Source organism: Anabrus simplex, chromosome 2, assembly GCF_040414725.1.
Source record: "Anabrus simplex isolate iqAnaSimp1 chromosome 2, ASM4041472v1, whole genome shotgun sequence".
NCBI lineage: Eukaryota > Metazoa > Arthropoda > Insecta > Orthoptera > Tettigoniidae > Anabrus > Anabrus simplex.
The window spans coordinates 989,052,794-989,066,033 of NC_090266.1; the positions used below are offsets into that span (position 1 = coordinate 989,052,794).

At 38.8% G+C, this 13,240-nt stretch overlaps 1 protein-coding gene across 1 annotated transcript in view; it reads right to left on the reverse strand.

The window, feature by feature from the left end:
• Window positions 1-13,240, reverse strand: part of Tdc2 (Tyrosine decarboxylase 2) — a 412,190-nt gene that overhangs the window by 189,972 nt on the left and 208,978 nt on the right. The window contains exon 3 of the mRNA XM_067141851.2: window positions 13,093-13,206. Within this exon, the coding sequence (XP_066997952.2) occupies window positions 13,093-13,206 (114 nt within the window). The remainder of the gene's footprint in view (window positions 1-13,092; window positions 13,207-13,240) is intronic.

The following is a 13,240-nucleotide window of genomic DNA, read 5'->3' on the forward strand; positions in this document are numbered from 1 at the left end:
AATGTCTAACCTATGACTGGGCTATGTACAGACGACGTCCTAATCCTGTCGTTGAGTCAACGTTACAGTGTCTACTCATCCTTAAGTTATGTAATACACGCGGCATCCTAAATCTATCGTTGACCCAACGTTATGGTACCAACACATAATTCATACTGCCAGGCGAAATCGAAACTTTAACACAATGTCCGGATAATTAAATCTGATCCTTGTTGAAACTGTAACACATGAAGTGAATTTCGCTACAAAAATGAACTCGAATCTAGAAATAGTTCTGTGTCTATTTCCTAAAATAAAGCGTGAAATCTATGTTAAACAACGTATTTGAATAATTTAATCTATTCCTCATCGCAATTTAAACACGTGTGGTGAAGTTCGCTAAATAAAAAAAAATCAAATCTCGTTTGATATTACGTAATATCAACGAAAATGATATTCATGGCATAACTCGAGTGTGAATTTCTAGTTAATCGTCGTGAACTGTCCAGTGAAGTAACTTCTCATCAACCTAAGCAAACTAAACTCTCATTCTAATACAACTCCTTTTTCACACCCGCAATGTTTGGAGTCAGCGATCTTTTCGTCTCGTAGAGATACAGAATAGAATTCAATTTACAATAATGACGTATTACCTTGGCCGTGTGTCAGAATTAATTTTGTTCGTGAGGTCAGCTATCACGAAAAGCACTTCGCTGGTATCAAATAGAACCGTCACCTAGACTTAACTGCCCTTACCTACGGTCTTACATAAAATAGTAATCATGGGGAACATCAACTTGTACTTAAAATAGGCGTTACAACGCACTCGCTTGGATTTGACAACCCATACATTCTTCAATCGTTCTGGATTGCTACAAGACATTGCCCATCTTATACAGCCCTCCTGTCTCAGAAATATTACACCTCAACCTATACACCATGTCACAAAAATTCCTCTCCATCGAACTGCAGGGCCTCTTACTCTCGGATTCCTGGTTATTCTACATCACTCATAAAATACAGGCTTACTCTGCCGTTAACAACTCCCTAATTATTCTCATAATACGTAATAGTTTTACAAGAATAGAAAGACACGTTAACACTGAGTTGGGAGAAGATCAATTTGGCTTCAGAAGAAATGTGGAACACGTGAAGCAATCCTGACATTACATCTGATCTTAGAGGATCGAATTAAGCGGGCAAGCCGACATACACGGCGTTCGTAGATTTTGAAAAGGCATTTGATAATGTTGATTGGACCAAGCTATTTGACATTCTGAAGGTGATCGGGATGAGTTACCGAGAACGAAGAATTATCTACAATCTGTACACAAATCAGTCTGCAGTGATAAGAATCGGGGGTTTTGAGAAAGAAGCAGCAATCCAGAAAGGAGTGAGGCGAGGTTGCAGTTTGTCCCCCTTCCTTTTCAATGTTTATATAGAACAGGTGGTAGAGGAAATCGGAGAGGAATTTGGGAAGAGAATCACAATCCAAAGAGAGGAAATCAAAACCCTGAGATTTGCTGATGAAGTCGTTATTTTATCTGAGAGTGCAAAAGGTCTGGAAATATTGCTGAATGGTATGGACAGTTTTCGGTAAGGAGTACAAGATGAAAATAAATTAGTCCAATACAAAAGTAAAGGAATGCAGTCGAACGAAGTCAGAAGATGCAGGTAATATTAGATTAGAAAGTTATGTCTTAAAGGAAGTAGATGAATAATGTGAGTTGGATAGTAAAATAGCTAACGTTGGTAGAATTAAGGAGGACATGAAATACAGACTAGCACAAGGAAGGAAGGCCTTTCTTAAGATAAGAAATTCGCTCAGTTCGAAGATTGATATAGGAATTAGAAAGTCTGGAGCCTGGCATTGTACGGAAGTGAAACATGGACCAGAACTAGTTCAGGAAGAAAGAGAATAGAAGCTTTCGAAATGTGGTGTTACAATAGAATGTTGAAGGTGAGATGGATACATCGAATCACGGATGAAGCGATACAGAATAAATTGGTGAGAGGAGATCTTTAGAATGATAGGACACATCTTAAGGCACCCAGGAATTGTTCAGTTGGTAGAATGGTAGGGGTAGACCAGGGTATTATTATTATTATTATTATTATTATTATTATTATTATTATTATTGGTTTAACGTCGCACTAATACATCGAAGGTTTTCGGTGACGCAAGGACGGGGAAGGGTTAGAATTGGGAAGGTAGTAACGGTGGCCTTAATTAAAGAACAGCCTCATTATCTGTCTCGTGGAAAAAGGGGAAGCCACAAAAATCCATCTTCAGGGCTGCCGACGGTGAAATTCGAAACCATCCTTTCACGAGTGCAAGCTCACAGCGGACGGGTACCGACTGCGCGTGAGCTGGTGTATACCAAATACAGATGCTTGCGAGTTCCTCCGCTCACAGCTACGCGATCTTAACCACGTGCCCAAGTCACCCGGTATATTAATAATAAGAAGAAGAACAAGAAGAATTTCACTAATATTCTGCTCGACTCTATGGCTATGTGGTTAGCGCGCTGGCCCCTTTGATCCAAGGGGACCTGAGTTCGATTCCCGGCCCGGTCGAAGAATTTAACTTTAATTGTTTAATTCATCTGGCTCGGGGGCTGGGTGTACATGAAATCTTCGACATTAGCATTCATCTTAGGTAGGGCCCATTCCCGATGGACGCGCAGGTCGCCTGTAGGGTGTAAACTGGAAAGATCTGCACAGGGCCTCTGTGGAGGCCACACGCCATTGTTATTATTATTATTATTATTATTATTATTATTATTATTATTATTATTATTATTATTTTGTGTGGTCGAGCTCAGTATCTCTCCTCGTGCCCTGTTTCTTATTTAATTATTTTGGTAACGGTGAGGTTGTACAGCCTGTCGAATATAATTCAGTGTAACAGAAATAGCTCTTTAAATTTAAGTTATACCAAATTAATTTCGACACACTGAAGAACCTCGCAGTGATAAGTTAACAAAGTAAAAACTGAAGAAAGATGACTGCATTATATTTAAAAATGTATTTGTGGAAAGTTACCGCAAATTTATTATAGTCCCTTGTCTTATATTACTTTTACTTATACATTCTTATTACAGGTGAACGTTTGTAGTGAGGGGCTGCCTGACCGAGGCGGTAAAGACGTGCTCGGTCGCTTGGAGGGACGTGGGTTCGAATCCCCGTCAGGAAGTCGTGAAATTTAAGAAACAAGATTTCCACTTCTGGAGGTGCACATGACCCTGAGGTTCACTCAGCCTACACCAAAAATGAGTACCAGGTAAATTCCTGAGGGGGCAAACGCGGTCTATCAATTGCCGAGGTTACGGATAGTGAAAGCCTTTCTCTTCCACCCCTCCAAGGGCCTTCATGGCCTGTACGGAGATGACTTGGCTTTGCTTTGCTTTTTGTTTGTGTAGTGATGAGAAGGAAGCAGTGGTGTTTAGTAAAGTTCAGTACAAGGACAACTTCTTTGCCAGCAAAGACAATCCTGTGAATCGGGATATCAGTTGGTATGGAATGGGAGTGGGTATCTCGGACATATTCTCAGTTATGGCCCTCCTTGTGTTCAGGCGGCTAGGAATATACAAACTACCGGTGGTCCCTAACCCGTTAGAGGAGAGATCCTTACTTGGATTATGAGTAAGTGTAGCATTCTGCTTCACAGAATTTTACCGAGCATGTTCAGAACGTTTTAAGTAAGCCTCGGACCTTTGGCAGTTACGGAGTCCCATTCCCGTTTGACAGGCGAGGAGCTCCTTGGAAACAACTTGGCGAACGAAATGGAATTTGATGGAGAGCTATCAATATTAATGGGGCTGATGGAAGAAGGAAAGCAGAACTGGCTGAGTCAGCAAAGACGATGCATCTAGATGTGCTACGAGTAAATGATAATCGGGTACGGGGAGATAACTAAGAATAAATAGGAGACTATAAAGTGCACTTGACGGGTGTTAAAAAGGGAAGGATAGAGTGTGGGGTAGGGATGTTCATCAGGAATTGTATTGCACGCACATTGTTTTTGTTAGGCACGTAAATGAGCGAATGATATGGGTAGACTTGACAGTTGGAGGAATTAGGACAAGAATTGTCTCAGTGCATTCGCCATATGAGGAAGCAGATGAGAAGGAAGTTGACAGGATTTATGAAGCATTGAGTGACATCGTAGTCAGGGTCGACAGCAAGGGTAGGACAGTGTTATTGGGCGATTTCAATGCAAAATTTGGAAATAGAACTGAAGGATACGAAAGGGTGATTGGTAAATGTGTAGAAGATATGGAAGCTAATACGAATGGAAAGCATTTGCTGGACGTCTGTGCTAATATGGGTTTGATGATGATAATTGATGATGTTTGTTGTTTATAGGGGCCTAACATCAAAGGTCATCGGTCCCTAATACGGGTTTAGCAGTTACGAATACTTTCTTCAAGCATAAGGCTATTCACCGCTATAGTAATAGACTATACCTTAACCGACCTTGAGTTAAGGACTTCTGTTAGGAATATGTGGGTTTTCTGGGGACTGTAATGAACTAAATATCTCTAGGCATAGGATAGAGAAAGTTAAATCTGTCTGCACACGAATAGCGGTAGATAATCTCCAGGACGAGGACATTAGACAGGAATGAAATGGCGTGTGGCTTTTAGTGCCGGGAGTGTCCGAGGACAAGTTCGGCTAGTCAGGTGCAGGTCTTTTAATTTGATGCCCGTAAGCGACCTGTGCGTCGTGATGAGGATAAAATAGTGATCAAGACGACACTTACACCCAGCTCCCATGCCAGCGAAATAAACCAATGATTGCTAAAATTCCCTAGCTTGTCGGGAATCGAACCCGGGACCCCTGTGACCAAAGGCCAGTACGCTAACCATTTAGCCATGGGGCCGGGCATTAGACAGAAGTAAATGGATATGATAGTGAAATATTCCAAACATTCGACAGTTAGCAGGTTCAGGATATGGAAAGAGAATGGGTGGCTTACAGGGATGCTGTAGTAGAAGCAGCAAGGTAATTCCTAGGAACCACTGTGTGTAAAGATGGAGAAGAAGCGAACACGTTGCTGGAATGATGAAGTAAGAGCAGCTTGTAAACGTAAAAAGAAGGTGTTTAGAAATGGCTTCAAACAGGAACTGATGCAGACAAGGAATTGTACGTAGATGAAAGAGACAGAGTGAAACAAATAATTGTTTAATCCAAAAGAAAGTCTTGGGAAGGTTTTGTTAATAACCTGGAAAGGCAGCAGCGGAACCTTCGTGGCCAATAATAATGTACCTTAGGAAATGTAGGAAAAAGGAAATGAACAGTTTTGTGGGTAATTTAGGTGAACTAATAATAGATCCCAGGGAATCACTGGACAGGTGGAAGAAATATTTTGAAAATATTATCGTAAAAGTTAATCTTCCTGGTGACGTCGCGAACAACCGAGCTCATGAGATGGAGGACATTGACGTTGGTGAAATTGCGCGTGATGAAGTGGAAAGGATGGTAAGTAAAGTCCATTGTCATAAAGCAGCAGGAATAGATGAAATTAGACCTGAAATGGTGAAATATGGTAGGAAGGCAGGGACGAAGTGGCTTCATAGAGTAATACGATTAGCATGGAGTGTTTGTGAGATACCTACTGCTTGGGCAAAAGCAATAATTGCACATATCTATAAGCGAGGATTGCATCAGCATACCAGGCAAAGTGTTCACTGGTATCTTGGAAGGGAGGGTGCGATCAGTGGTTGACAGGGTACCGAGGAAATGCATGTTTGCCGTACTAGGGGACTATCGGATTACATGGTGCATTATTAAAATAATTTATGTTGACAATTGAGCTTCAGTGTGATTTGATGGTAGAATGAGTTCATGGTTCAAGGTACTTACAGGGGTTAGACAAGACTAATCTTTCCCCTTTGTTGTTCATAATTTATATGGATCACCTGATGAAATGTATAAAGTGGCAGGGAGGAATTCAATTAGTTGGAAATGAAGTAAGCAGTCTGGCCTGCTGACGACTTGGTCTTAATGGCAGATTGTGCCGAAAGCCTGCAGAGTAATATCTTGGAACTTGAAAGTAGGTGCAATGAGAATGGTATGAAAATTTGCCTTTCCATGACTAAGTTGATGTCAGTAGATAAGAAATAGAAAAGAATAGCATGTCAGATTGGGGATACTAAGCTGGAACAGATAGAGAATTTTAAGGACTTAGGATGTGTGTTCTCCCAGGATGATAGTATAGAAGTGCGATTGAATCAAGGTGCAGCAAAGCTAATTCAGTGAGCAACAGTATTCTGTAAAAAACTCAGCTTTCAGACGAAAATATATTTATACCTGTCTGTTTTCAGACCAACTTTGCTTTACGGGAGTAAAAGCTTTGTGGAGTCAGGATATGTTATTCATAAGTTAGACGTTAACAGACAAGAATGTAGCGAGAATGATCGCTGCACAAACAGGTGGGAAAAATGGCAGAGGGTTCTCGGTATGAGGAGGTAAAGACTAGTTTAGGAATGAACTTGATTAATGATGCTGTGGGCATAAACTGGTTTCGGTGCTGGGGTCATGTGAGGCAAATGAAGGAGGGTAGATTACGTAGGAGAATAATGGGCTCGATCATGGAGGGTAAGAGAAGTGGAGGAACACCAAGACGACGATGATTAGACTCGGCTTCTCATGATTTAAAGATAAGATGTACGTAACTAAACGAGCTCACAGAGCTAGTTACAATTAGACGGTTTTGGAGGCGTTTAAAAATCCACAGAAGCTTGCAGACTGAACACTGAAAGGCTAATTGTCTATAATGAAGATTTATGTATGCGTATTAAATTATAGCCAAGAAATTTCTATAAGAGGCGAGGAAAATCAAATAGTTGCAGTGAACATCAGTAATGATGAACGTGAAAAGAACAACACTAAATACTGGAATATGGTTATCTCTACAAATGTATTTCTATGCAGATTACAGGCGTCTCCTTAACTCATAGACCATACAGATAGTTTGGTAAGATCTATATGGATCTCTTCAAAGCACTGCCTTGCTATTTGCTGATGAAAAAATATCTTCAGAAATGGGCGCACTCATTTCAGGTTGAAACATTACTGGAACCGTCTTCTACTATTTCGTCCATTAATTATTTCTTGTTTCAGAATTTTCCATGAATACACAAGAAGTGCATGCCCTAGCAATCCGTCAGATAACCCAGATGAAGTTCGATCACATGAACCTTTACGTGTTCATAAGAACTCGAAACAGTCACTCGACTTCGCAGCTGTCTGACAATTGGGGGAGGTCACAAGAGGAGAATGTTTTCCTTCCCACTTGGAGCACATTCAGTATTTACTTCACGTCCAATATTCAGTTCTAATTTGACGACGAAATCTTAATCGGATGTACAGTTATATGGAATTTCTAAGAGGGAAGAATTTAATAAATGGTGACGAATTATTCAAGTCTTGTATGACCTATCAGCTGGAAAACGGATTAGCCGTCATATTACTGGAGATGAAGCTTCACTCTGATGCCTTTTGAATGAAGTTCTGACTCTCCCCGTTATGAAATAATATTCCCGGAGCCAGCGCCATAATGCATCCTTGATCCGCAGTGTCGCTCTCTAATGACTATAAGCCCCAGATAGTGGCTCCATCAAGTATGGGTCAAGAAAATGCTGCTATATAATAATCAGAATTTGATAAACTATAAACTTTTAAAATATAGTCATGATCATTATAAGGGTTTATGTGGTGTAGTCAAGAACACCGCTTTAATTCTTACACGTTTGACAAAAAAACTATAAATTTTATACCCAGGACGATATACAACTGTGCGAGGATGACCAAAAGTTTGAATACAAAGTCACTGTTACTAAAGGAATTTCGAAGAGTTGTTTGAAGAATACGAGTTAAGAAAGGGAATAGGTGTTTGACAGTCATAATCTACGTGCAATTTAATGTGAAGATATCTCCAAAAAATATATCGGCCTGGTTTTCGACTTATAGCCAAATGTTCTGTACTCAAGATGTCTGGCTACTTGGCTGGATGGTTAACGTAGTGGCCTTCGATTCAGAGGAGTTAATTCCTCTAGTTCGGTGGCTGGGTGATTGCGCTCGTCTTAATACATAGCTTCTTTTCCATACAATTCATCGCACTACCAAACTCCACTGATACACGCAATAGTGCATACATCTCTCCACATAGGGTTGACATCAGCAAAGGTATCCGACCGTGAAATAACATAATAATAATAATAATAATAATAATAATAATAATAATAATAATAATAATAATAATAATAATAATAATAATAATAATAATAATAATAATAATAATAATAATAATAATAATAATAATAATATCTCTGTTCAAGGTTCACATAGCCTATGTCAGTTATGAATACATATGAACTACCATTACCATAGAGTACGACACTCGGTACTTGTGTCACTGCTGAGAGCTGTTTATTATGCAGTAACTTACTTACCACAAGTCTGACGTGTAACAAGACACCTGCCTACTGAGTAACCACAAAGTGTAAATACAATGTTCGTTTCTTAGATCTCACACTCTGCACGCACATTTAATGCTCTTGTTCTCTAATGGTGAAGATGCTGAGAAGCGTATTTTGTAGTACAGCTGCGCTGAAACTACAGTACTTGATGTGAATCATCACTGGGAATGCTTTCCTAATAAGCAGCAACCAAACGAGCAGGAACGTCATAAGTTAGCCTTTCGCCTGCAGCAGAGAAGGATAAACCGATCTTGAATACGTAGTAACATTATTCTTTTTAATTTACTCACTCAAATAATTGGAAATATTTACTGTTACTTTCAAATTTTCTTCAACCATTCACAGAAGACAATGTTGCGCACTAAATTTCTATCCTGAAATTTTGACGCTCAGCCTGTAACATTTCCACCATTCTCTGTGTACAGCTAACTGTGTGGCTATCTATTCTTCTACGCCTTGTATCTTCATATCATCACGTATATCACCATCTAAATCGCATTCAGCTTCCCTACCAATTTTACTCGATTCTTTGAACCTTACAGACAATCTACAGGCATCTATTCGCATCACATCTTCTCATGATCAGGGACGATTCACGCGCACCGATTTAACCTGTATTAATTCATTCATTCAGGAAGAACGATTGTCATTGTTCCTACCGGTTTTTGTCAGCAATAATTTATTTCGTGTGCGGTATGTTATTTCGAGCTTGTGAATAAGTAATCCAATATGCAAACTACGTTCACTCTGGTGCGAGCGCTGTAAGGATAATCTGTTCTACAAACTCACTTATTGGTTGCAAACTACTGTAACTGTTCAACACCTCATCAAAACACTTGGGGAAATGAAAGTTATTATCTTGGGACACATGAATATCAAATAAACTATTTGTGGCTTGCCCGCAAATTGCCACGCAAATAGAAACAATTAACATTCCATGGTTTCCCATTTCTCTATGTGATGTTTGGGCGCCAGGGTTACAGTTTGAAACAAAACTGTAAACCAAAATTTATATTTACTAGCATAGAGACTTATACTTAAATCGCAGGGGTAGGATTTTAAATAATTAACCATTAAGTATCGCTTAAGAAAGAAAATTAACGCAATATAAAATACAAATGAATTTATTATACAAAAAAAAAGGTATGAATCGGAAAAGTTTCCTTAAAGCGCGGAGGAATTTAGAGTTTACTTTACTGAATTTACTAATTGCTTGCTTTATCTAATTGAAGCTCACCAATTGCAGCTTCCGTTGAAGTCATCTGGTTTCCGTGGTTACTCGTTCTCTTCTTCTCGATGTAGAATTTGCTCCATGGGCATCCTTCCTTCCTTCTCTGATATGGTACGGGCTATCTGGACTAGCACTCCCTATTTGCTTAGTCTTTAAACTAGACATTGGCCCTATACTTGTAAAAACTGATCAGCTTTGATCGTATGAGGAGAAAATTCAGAGATATGAATTTTTCCATATTAGTAGAAATCTCAATCCAACTGAGCTATACTATTTATACGCTACAGACTTGTACCAAATTCCGTAGACTTGAACTAAACATAGTTCTTCGTCCAGAATATTTACTGAAAATAACACAAGCCGTAAGCTTGTTTCGTCTCACGCAGATCCGATAACATTACCGCACCTAAGTACTGTATCGAAGCGACAACACATTGTACAAAAATAACTATGTCGCGGAGCGACCACACACTGTTTCAAAAATCAAATCACGTCGTTCAAAGTAGATGTTCACAGTAGAAGTAGAAGTGATGGAGTATCCGTCAGTATCTCGCTCCGCACTTGATAATATCACCAGGGTCCCCCACTCTAGGTAACAGCTAAATCTCGGATCTCTATATAACGAAACATCTGATTCGTGGATCGCATTATCATCTCCCCTTCTCTTCTCTCTTGTTGAGTGCAGTAGGCGAGGCGATGATGTACTCTGACCAGCTTGCAAGCCTCGCGCGTGGGTCGCTGTTTACTGCCTTCCCCAAACCCATGAGTCACGCAAAATCCCCAGCTTCAAGAATAACCCTCCGTATACACAAATATGAGATGAAATGAAAACTATGTCTCAACATATTGACCGTATTTACAACATAATGAATTCCTATCCTACATAATATAATAATTTAAATAATAAAACGATGTTATCATATATACAATATGATTCCAAAAGGCCTTGATTACAAATGATTGACGTTGAATAAACATGTTATTACGAATAATTGCCGATGGCGGATAAACTTTGTATCAAATGATATCGCGTAAAATGATATTATATTAAATTAGTAGGGCTGGAGAAGCCTGGACGGTTACACTACTCTAGACGCACCTGCAGACAAACTGCATTAGCTTTCCTATATCTTGATAGGATTCGGTTCAGCATACTGTCAAAATATGAAAAGAACATGGTTGTGATGTTCCACCTACTCTAATTATTTCATTCTCCCCCTCCCCTCCAACGACTGACATCGAATTTTCTTAGCCATTTTCTGTTATTCTTGGAAATATTTATTTTCGTCCTATAATTGCTGAATTTCAACTATAATTTCATGATTTGTGTGAATAATTCACCAGATAGATATAAATTTGTCCCTATTGAATAGCGAGATTGTGTTTGCTATAGCCGGCGCCTCAAAGCTATCAGCACTTACAGTTTAAAAGATCAATTTTTGTACTTTTGAAAAGTCAGATATTCACTCAATTTATTCGGGACACTTCATGGCAGGATGTAATTAATAACATCTGTTTCTTTTAGCTGTCAAGTTGTAGGTTTGATAATACCGTTACTATTTACATTTATACGTATAGTAACTTTAAACCCTGAACAACAAATACGAGTAATTTTACAAAGTTAATGTCTTTATTTATATGACGTACTATCAGAAACTAAGTTAAGTTCATCTACATTGTTTATTAGCTTAGAGAAAATGACAACATTATTTCTTCAATAATTCTCAATATAAATATCGACATAGAGTTATTCCTTTCCTACGAGGAACAACCAACCTATCTTAAATTATAATTTAAGGCATGAAGTAAAATACAGACATTCCTGAATAGATTATTCTCGTGACGAGGAAGAATGTTAGTAAGGGAATAAGTAGACGTCGCTCAATTAACAAGATTGTTGATAAGAAATAAAGTTATCCTTGATAGTGAATGCTGTTATCGATGTTCTAGCTAGGATCTTTAGAAAGAAACATTTTTATAGGAGAACAAGGTATAGTGATTGAAGGGAGTTGCCTGCAACATTTAGTGTTTTTGAAAAGTCTTATTGAGTTACGGATTCTTCCTGAATACAACAATAATATTTCACTAACAACACTCCTTTTAAGATTTCTGCTTGAAATCAATATAATGGCTCGTTTCAAATAACAATACACACACTGTAAATTGGTGAAATTAACTACGATATTTGCAAATTTATTGCTAGAATTTGGAGAGCTGGTATATTTAAAATGGTATTATTTCTGTGTCACGCTACTGGGAGAAATGTTTTGAGACTGAGCGATTATCTGGTGAAATGATTATGAAAACCTACAACCTGTTTTCCAGTCATTGACCTGGTCAGAGATGGATTGAATGAAGCCCCCATCTTGCGGCGAGGATAGGAATTGTACCGGCTGCCGAAGCCTGTCACCCTCTCTGGGGCAATGATTAATGACTGATAGATGAAATGATAGTGGAGATTGTTGCTGGAATGAAAGATGACAGGGAAAACCGGGGTACCCGGAGAAGAACCTATCCCCCTTCCGCTTTGCCCAGTACAAATCTCACTTGGAGTGACCGGAATTCGAACCACGGAACCCAGCGGTGAGAGGCCGACGGGCTGCTGCCTGAGCCACGGAGGCTCTGGTAAAATGATATTCCTTGTATAAAACGGGAGACTAATTGCATCACTTACTTGGTGAACAACAATCACGTAACACAGTTTTCTTATGATAGCTGCATGTACTTGGTTCGCCGGTATTTGTAACAGAGAGCCCTGGTCATTTTGAACATTCTTTTTTGTCCTATGGCCTGCCTTGAAGTGAACAGTTTTTAATTGGGGAGGCAGATTACAAAATTGTTTTAAAATATTTATCTTTGTTTTTTGTTAATATCTTGTTGCGTTATTTATCACAGTTTGTATTACAAATACTTTCTGAAGCTTAAACGAAACCACGATACACCGATATTATAATTTATATGTTTTAAATTCGAATGGAATTTACGTTGAATTATGGAAAGTGTGGATAACTTTATATGGAAATTACAACCTCGTTTGCAACATAAGATCCAATATCCTGATAATTTGAAAACGTAGCATATGTAAACATCACATTTTTAGGACCTGGAAATTGTGACAACTGATTTGTCTCAATTATTAAATGGAGGTTATGAATGGAAAGTTAAAATCTCTCTCATCTCTAACTTTCTTAGTATTTGAATTAATTATGTTCTCTATTCTAAAAATGAACGATCACGTGTTTGTTCATCATAAAGGTACGACTGTGTAAACTTCTCAGTAATTCAGACAATAGGATCGTTTTGAAGTAAATGAAAGTAAAGTTCTGTACAAAACTCTGTATTTAGGTTTGGATATTACTCGGAAAAATGTATCTAGTACTTGAATTCACAACTTACCCATGAGAAACCGATGCAGCCAATGGCATCTGAGAGCATATCACCCAGAATAGAGGGGAACGAGTTCCCTGATGGGAAGTAGGCATGAAACCGGGGATGTTGCCAGTGAGTGACCTGAAACACGTCATATGCACGTATAATACATAGC